Here is an 8,516-nt window from a genome sequence, read left to right as displayed (position 1 = left end):
TCCCCCCACCACCTTCACGAACACCTCTCTCGGGTCCTCATCCACCACGAATGTTCCCCGTCGACAGACCCGTTCAACCAAAACCAAACCTCTCTTCCCCATCCGCTGCACGAAGAAGTTTAGACCCGCACCAGCAGCAGCAACCTCAGTCTCAGAGCCAAGTTGACCCTGCCCCTGCACCAGGGCCGTCCGGTACTCCGTCACGACCTCGATCAGAGAGTATGGGTCGTCAGGGTTCCATGGGCGGTATGCAGCCTCAGCCAGCGCCAACGACATCCGGTTCAGCAGCAAGTGCGAGTCCATCATTGAAGAATTTACTACTATAATTCTCCCTCTTTCTTCTTCGGTTCGGTTGTCATTTGCTTCTGTTTTTACTTTAACTTTTCATCATGTCTAGCTTCAGGTGTTGACGTTTATGCATTTTCCTTTTCCCCGTTTTCGTTATTACATTCATATCATACCATACCACATCATACCATTCATATTACTTTACTTCTACTTTCCTTCTTACTTGACAGAGCGAACGTTCTAGGTGGCATTCTCGTGTATTTTCTTCCTTCCCCCTCCCCCTTCCACCCACATTCCCATCGGCTGAAACGCCTACCCTACCACCATCAACTCCTGTGTTATAATATGAAAACACCACCTTCTACGCCGTTCCCTGCACCCTTACCCCTATTATGTAATTCATTGATTCTGATCGACCTACCTTGTTCTCTATTTGCGTCTATTGAGTGAGTTAGCGAGTTACAAGCGATTGCCGCGATACTAATAGGCATCTTGCTAGCTCCGGCTATGGCGAAACTGGATAACGGACTACTATGGGGTTTCTTTTGCTGACAAGAAAAAAAATACGGATAGATTTATTTGATTATATTCTACTACTCTACTTATTGTTCTCTTTTAGAAGCATGTTGATAACTGCCAGCGAGTCGAGAAGGACTAGACTGGGAACAGAAATGGATGATTATTGTCGCCTTTCTTGCTTCATGATTTCCTCTCTTTCCTTTTTCCCCTTATGACGCTGAACTGTAGAACTACTCTGCATTCAATAGGAAATATAATTATTTATTGGCATATCCATTCAATGCATGGCTGCAAAATGTACATCCACCGTTTGACTTAAAGTAACTCGCTAGTGCAGAAACTCCGGCTTGGCATCGCGAGCTTACTTCAACCTCCAGCTCTAGGCATATATAAATTATGCCTGGACCATCCGCGCTTTGCTTTACACTGGCATCCCCATCCTGTACGCCTGAGGCAACTATCAAATAAGCCGGTAAGTTGACTGAGAATTAATGCCTAGCAATAGTAAATTCTGTCAGCTAACACACTTCCAGTTAGTTAACTAGCTAGCTAGCTAAGCAACGAGGAAGCATTTGCCGTTGCTGCCTACACGACCCTGGCCTACCTACATACGAGCCAACATATCTGCCTAGCTACGCCCTGTTACATACGATTACGTACCACGCATATCTATAACCGAATTGAAGCTCTGAATTACCACTGTTATAAACGGAAACTTGCTCCCCACAACTCGAGCTTTAACCCATTTTGAAGCGATGATTATATAAACTCACAGCGCAACCGATGGGCCCTACGATTGAAGGGAGTGACAATGAACCACGAGACGACGAGCTGGACTTGCGCGACCCTGGCTCCGATGTCGATGTCGGTGCTGATGCTGATATAGATGAGGAGCATGAGAGTGAGCTCGTTGGTACGGGTGAAGATGAAGATGTGATTGCGCTTGAAGGAGGGGACGGCCACGCACAAGATGATGATTTGGGCTCCGTCTCGAGTAGTCGGGATACGTCTGCGGCGGAAGCGGAGGTCTCGGGCTCGATATCTGATGGCGGCGAGAGACGGCCGCGGCAGCGGTCAAGAGAGCGGGTACATGACAGCGTTGATGATTTGGGATCTATACCGGATGATACGCCGTCAATTCAGGTATGCATAATTCATTGACATATCATATTACCTAAAAGTAAAGAGCCAGTGGTCTAATATCTCCATACAGGGCTCAATGGTCTCCTCACCCGGAAGCAGCGCATTTGCGCATCGCGGATCAGCTTCAAACCTAAGCCCTGTACCCCACCGTCCATTCGACCGCCGATTCCAATCTCGGCTCTCTGTCTCCTCGATACCACCCAGCAATCGCTCAGTCTCTCCGGCACTTAGCCTCGCACATTCCCGTAACTCGTCTCTGGCAAGTCACCTTCGTTTTGACAGTAGTACGCCAGATCTTCCAGAGGAGGAATCGGAGCCGGCGCCGTGGGAAGTGATTCGATGGACTAAACTGAAGAAAATAGCTGGCCAGGTATTTTCTGAAGTTGGAAAGAGGAATTTTGGCAGGCCTACATGTATTGCTGTGTCCACGTCGATTGTGCTAGGAACAACCAAGGGTGTTATCCTGGTTTTCGACTATCAGCAGAATCTAAAAGCCATCATTGGCCCAGGGACAAAAGGTGAGCTCTAGTAGATGCCGTGTCTCTTTTGACTCTGATTAACTGATCTCTTATAGCGGTCTCGTCGGGCTCAATTACCTCACTTGCTATATCTGCGGACCACTCAACGCTCGCTGGAGGCCATGCGGATGGAACCATTTTTACATGGGAAATTGCGCGGCCCGCGCGACCTTTTCTTCATATACCACCAATACCCAAGGACCAACTCGATTCACATAGAGCTGATGGCCATGTTGCGGGGGTGTCGGTCATTCACATTGGCTTTTTAGGAACCAGGCACACTGCCCTAGTCTCTGCAGATGACAGCGGAATGGCTTTCTCACACCTTGCAACGAGAGGAATGGGGGCTGTTGGACGAGTAGTAAGAACTACACGTATTTTAGGCCGGTACCCTGATTTCTCGCCGTCTGCTGTTGCCCGGAAACCCAGCTCCGTCCTCGCATTTTCTCCTCTTCCTCTAGGAAACGTTGACCAACCAACTGACTCATTAGGGCTGGTTGCAATGCTTACCCCATATCTCTTGGTGATTGTTTCCACCACTCCAGTTGCGAGAACTCAGTATAAATCCGGACGGCCGAAAGAACTTGCTGCGCATAGTGCATTGACGGCAACACTAGCGTGGTTCCCTGCGATCAAACTAAAAGGGAAGGACTCAGAAGTTTCCAAGACGAAACTTGTGTACTGCTGGTCAAATGTGCTCACCATCCTGGATGTTTATGAAAACAAACAAGTAGACGATGGCGACAAGGATAGACCTGCCAGCCTGAGATTTAAGCCACGATGTAGGTGGCGGGCAGACGAGGCTATTGTTGCTGTGCAATGGATAAGTCGTTCAGTCATAGCTGTGATGACCATTACCCAGCAGCTTCTTATACTGGAAGACAACTCCCTCCGCGTCACCGATTCATCAGATTTGATACATAAACATATTTACCACGTTGACCTGTTTTCAAGGCAGCTCCATACGCTTGTCGAACAACTCAACGATGATGACGATGACAATAGCGAACAAGACCAATCCATGCACGGCGTGATTGCTGATGCGTTCTATATGAGCTTTCGAGCATATAAGGGCCGCCTGTTCTTTCTTGGGTTCAATGATATATGTGTGGGTAGCCTGTCGAACTGGGCCGATAGATTACTAGCATTGGTTGAAAGCGGTGATTTTATTGGGGCCATTCGACTTGCTACGTCCTTTTATACAGGCCGTTCTGAGAAACTAACTGTAGGGCTCCCTGAAGAAGATGAATTACGACACCAGGTCGTACGGGAGAAATTGCTTGAAATGATGTCCGCATCTCTCCGGTTCGCCTTTGGGAAGAATGCCGAGTCAGATATCGAGCGTCTTCAAAAGTCACAGCTAAGTGACTTGGCTGATGCATGTATATTTGCTTGTGAGGCTATGGACAATCACGAGTTCTTATTCGAAGAAGTCTACGCCTGGTACGAGGAATATGAAGCCTACGGGGTTTTTATGGACGCCCTGGAACCGTATATCATCAAGGGCAGTGTGCGGGCCCTCCCGCCAACAGCCGTAAAGTCCTTGATAACTCACTTCGTAACAACACATACCGCCAGCCGACTTGAAGAGATCATCTGCCTCCTTGAAACAGACACTATGGACATAGACCAAGTGACGACCTTATGCAAAAAGCATAATCTTTATGATGCATTCATCTACGTCTGGAACTGTGCTTTGCACGACTATATCAGTCCTCTTCAGGAATTACTTAATCTCGTACGCAAACACAAAGCACAGTCATCAAGTGCTGATAAAGATCCAGAGGTAATAGCAAAGGACCATGTCAATGCATCGAAGATGTTTCCCTACCTCTCCTACATTCTTACCTCTCGTGTTTACCCAACCGGAGATGAACTGGGAGAACATGAAGCTTTACCCGCGAAAAGCGAGATTTATAAGTTCTTATTTTCAGGGAAGTCGGGCCGTGGCGATGGACGGATGAATGGCGCGCCCCCTTTCCAAAGTCTTCGAATGATGCTCGAATTTGACACACCAAGTTTCATGAGCATGTTAAACGAGGCTTTTGAGGACAGCTTTCTCAACGACCCCGTTGATCAGTGGAATAATGGCGAGCCAGCAAAATCCGCAGATGGCTCGTCTATGAATCGTCAATACTTACTAAGGATCCTCCTTGAAGTCATGGACTCGAATTCTTCCAACTTTGGCACTAGTGATACTATCTACCTTGACATGTTTATTGCTCGAAATCTCCCCAAATACCCCCAATATATACTTCTCTCTGGTTCAACTTTACAACAAGTCCTGGTTAGGCTTTGCCAGTATCCCAGTATGGAAATGCTTGATGATTGTCAACTGTCCGCAGAATATCTATTATCAACTTACCATCCTCCTGATATCCAAGCCTTGATCCCCTTGTTCGAGGAGGCAAAGTTTTTCCGAATTTTAAAAGCAACACATAGGGCCGAGAAAAGATATTCGGATTTGTTGCGAACATATATAGCAGACCCGGAAGATCAACAACATGTGTTTGTCTGCATTCGTGACTGTTTGCGGCCAAGTTCTTCCCTTACCAAGAAGCAGCGTCGAGGGCTCCTGACCACGATGGAAGAATCTGCAAAGGAACTGGCTTCAATAAATATCTATGAGACGGCGCATACAGTTCAATCATTGGCTCCTGAGTTACACAGCAAATTCCTCCAAGCATTACAAAACGATTCTGCCAGCCAATACGAATATTTGCATACAATTATTGAGGATGAGCAAGGATCTAAAACTGATGCCAGGCCCGTGGATACTGTTAGCCATGAGCTTATCGAGAAGTATCTCCAATTGATGTGTCAATATAACCCTTCGCACGTCGCTGATTTTATCAATTTGATAAAGGCGGGGGATCTTCAGCTAGAAGCGGTTCTCCCTTACATTGAGGACAGTGGCATTGTGGACGCTGCGGTAATTCTTCTTGCAAAGCAAGGGGAAGTCACTAATGCTATGGAGAGGTTGACAAGACACCTCTCAACATTAGAAGCCGGACTATCCGGACTTTTGCAGAATGCTGACGACACCCCTGACTCAGCAAATGCGGCCGAGGCTGTGACTGACTTGATCCTCTCTGTTGAGAAATACACGCGTGTTGGCACATGGCTTTGCCAAGAACAGAGCAAGGTCGCAAGAAGAGTCCATGAAGGGGGCACATTCAATAAAAGGGGAAGCTCTGTCTTTGAACAACCTTTGACATACGATGAGAATTTGTGGCTTGTCCTTATTGAAGCTGTTGTGAAGATTGCTCAACAGATTTCTCCTCTATTAAGACGCGGGCTGCTTGAAGACAATACCAAGGAGTCGAGGGAAGCTTGGCAAGTGGAGGCTGACGAGGATGACGAGGACGCCAATCAGCCTGGCCATTTATCATCATCCTTCAAGTCCCTAGTTCAACAAGTTTTCACCTCCTTACTGACGAGTACCACCAAGGCTAGACATGCGCCACATCAAAAGACGGACGTATCATTCCTTCGCATTCTTCGTGCATTCCTCACTCGGGCTGCTGCGGCATCTCCATCACTGTCCGAGCTTCGAACTGTGATTGGCTCCATATTTTCTGCGTATACCTATGAAGAGTCCCTGCTATCTCTTGCTAACACGATGCTTGACAAGGACTTATTCGTACATGTGGATGAAATCACTAAGCTTCGACAAAAAGGCTGGAGGCCGCGAGGTCAAGTCTGTGAGGTATGCAGACGGCGCGTGTGGGGCCCCGGTACTGGGACATACATATGGGATGCCTGGGAAAATGAATGGGACCAACAACGGAGGCGGAGACGGAATCGGCTCGCAGATAGGGATAGGGACGATGAAATAAACACAAACGTCTCTTCAAGGAGTAAAGGCAAAGGGGTTGCTGTTCCTTCGGTTCCCCCATCTAACCTATCGCACGACGAACCCTCGCAGAGAGAAACAACGACCACAATGACCCCTGATTTCAGCAGTAGTACAAAAGTCAATGGAAGAGGGCTGGGTGAATCTTCCGCAGGTGCTACTCTGGCCGCGCCCATGGACCTTGGCCCGCTTATTGTATTCGGGTGCAGACACTTATATCATCAGTCCTGTCTCACTGAGGCTGTGGCTCAGCAATGCGTTGGCGATGATGCATCCTCCCCTGTTGCTTCTGAGTCAACGTTTCATCATCGAGTTCACAACCGGGCGGGGCCTCGGCAATTTTCGTGTTTGCTGTGTAAATAGTTATGTTGTTATGCGCTTTTACAGATAGCTTGATCTAGACGTATTATCTCACGGATGATCTCACATCCGCAATTCATTGACTAGATTTTAGTCTAACCGATTAGAATATTGCATCACTGTACGTCTGTCTAGAACGAACGTCTTGGCGTTCAATGGCTTGGATTAAGCAAGGCTTGGGGCACGCAAGAGATTTACGTGCATGATAATCTAATCTCCAGCTTTATGGAAGAAGCCAGCCACAAAAGAACTAAAAGAATATACGTTGAGTCACTATGTGTCAATACAATTTGAAGACGAAGCTAGCGAGATCGTCGACTTCCTTAGATACCATGCAATTGGATAATAGGGATAACGATGCTAAAGAGAGTGATAGCTCGGTAGCATGATTTTTGTGAGGACTTCGAGGGTAGAAATGACCGCTATTATGATACTGACGATGAGAATTGGATTGAAAGTTGACGGTAACGGCCTGTAGCATTGATCTGGCATTTTTTCGAGTTTTAGTCAATCATTAACCCTACTTTATGCGTGTATAACAATACAATCTATTCTTTGGGCAACAAGCTATCTCTGCTCTGCCACTTGATATACAATAATTCGTCAAAGTATGACCAAATTTATTCTATAGTTTTTACCATTCCCTTTCTACCCACCCCCGAATGAGCACTATAATCACAACAACGAAAAGGGCAAATCTTCTCAACGAGTTTCTGGTGGTTATCTTGAATTTAGTGTTGAGTGGAGTGAACACGGCTTGGCCCAATTAGTTAGTTATTTAAGGCTGGCGATCGGCAAATATCACTGGATGGGAAATAAGAAATGCCCCACGCGCTCGACCTTATTCTGCAAGGAGCGCACCCAGGAGATGGAGCATATACGATTTGAGTGCCAGTCTGTTAGAATACTTTTGCTGCCTGTTGCCTCCAAGATGGCTAACAAAGTCCAAATCTGTTAGAGAATTGTGCGTATTTGGCTGAGCAGCCGTGCGCTGAGCACAAAGCAAGGCAACCACAATAAATATACAAGCTAGATGATTTTGGATAGCAATGAAGGTAAGACCAGGCAGATATTCCCCCAGAAAATAACGGTTGTGAGTCTTCGATAATAGCTTCATGCCTACTCATAGGTGTATCAGAGGAAACAAGAGCAAGGTTTTATCCCAGACCTTTCCCATTAACATTTTGTTTATATGTACTTAATCTGCCAGGGAATGGGGGTTTGGGTTGGGTTTGTGTATAATATTTAACACTCAATATCTAAGGCCAAGGCGCAGCCAAGAAGGAGAAGACGAACCTCCCGTCCACGTAGAATTCACGGCTCACGGGTCCTCTTCATGGATCATCGAGACAGCAAAGCCGCAAGCTTTCAGCCACTCCGGGCTGGGACCCGGAGCCAGCCTGTGGGATCCTAGTAAGCCTCGTGAGTACTGTACTCCATATATCAGCAAAATTATCCAAGATGATATGCATAATGTTACTTAAGTATAGTTAGGGACTCATGAAACTAAAAGAGATTGCATCAATCACAAATTTTGTAACATGAGAGGCTGCGGTAGATATCCTCACGGCAGACAACCTCCACTTCCGCAGGTCCATACGGGCGTCGTGTGTATTAATATCAAATAATGGATAAATAATAAAGATATCCAAAGGACTTCCAATTTTATCTCCGTCGACCAAAGAAGAAGGTGGATGGATGTTTCGTCTTTCTCGAGCCACACTCTTCTTTTATTGGTTAACTGTACTACCCAATGAAAACTGTCTAATATATCAAACCTTATAGTTTATTAGTAATATTATCGGAATTAGGGTTACATAGTCACGTGAATT

At 46.5% G+C, this 8,516-nt stretch overlaps 2 protein-coding genes across 2 annotated transcripts; both read left to right on the top strand.

Moving 5' to 3' along the window:
• Positions 1–221: 221 nt before the first annotated feature.
• MGYG_06044 (hypothetical protein) lies at positions 222–812 on the top strand (the record flags this gene model as incomplete). The annotated part of the gene is made up of 3 exons (XM_003171451.1): positions 222–291; positions 533–734; positions 788–812. The coding sequence occupies 3 exons, from the start codon at positions 222–224 to the stop codon at positions 810–812; spliced, it is 297 nt and encodes a 98-aa protein (XP_003171499.1).
• Positions 813–1,590: 778 nt separating this feature from the next.
• MGYG_06043 (hypothetical protein) lies at positions 1,591–6,687 on the top strand (the record flags this gene model as incomplete). The annotated part of the gene is made up of 3 exons (XM_003171450.1): positions 1,591–1,950; positions 2,021–2,468; positions 2,525–6,687. The coding sequence occupies 3 exons, from the start codon at positions 1,591–1,593 to the stop codon at positions 6,685–6,687; spliced, it is 4,971 nt and encodes a 1,656-aa protein (XP_003171498.1).
• Positions 6,688–8,516: the final 1,829 nt, after the last annotated feature.

The sequence above is a fragment of the Nannizzia gypsea genome, genomic scaffold (assembly GCF_000150975.2).
Source record: "Nannizzia gypsea CBS 118893 supercont1.5 genomic scaffold, whole genome shotgun sequence".
Lineage (NCBI taxonomy): Eukaryota > Fungi > Ascomycota > Eurotiomycetes > Onygenales > Arthrodermataceae > Nannizzia > Nannizzia gypsea.
Note: the sequence above shows the minus strand (reverse complement) of the source record. Positions and strands in the feature narration are given on the sequence as shown.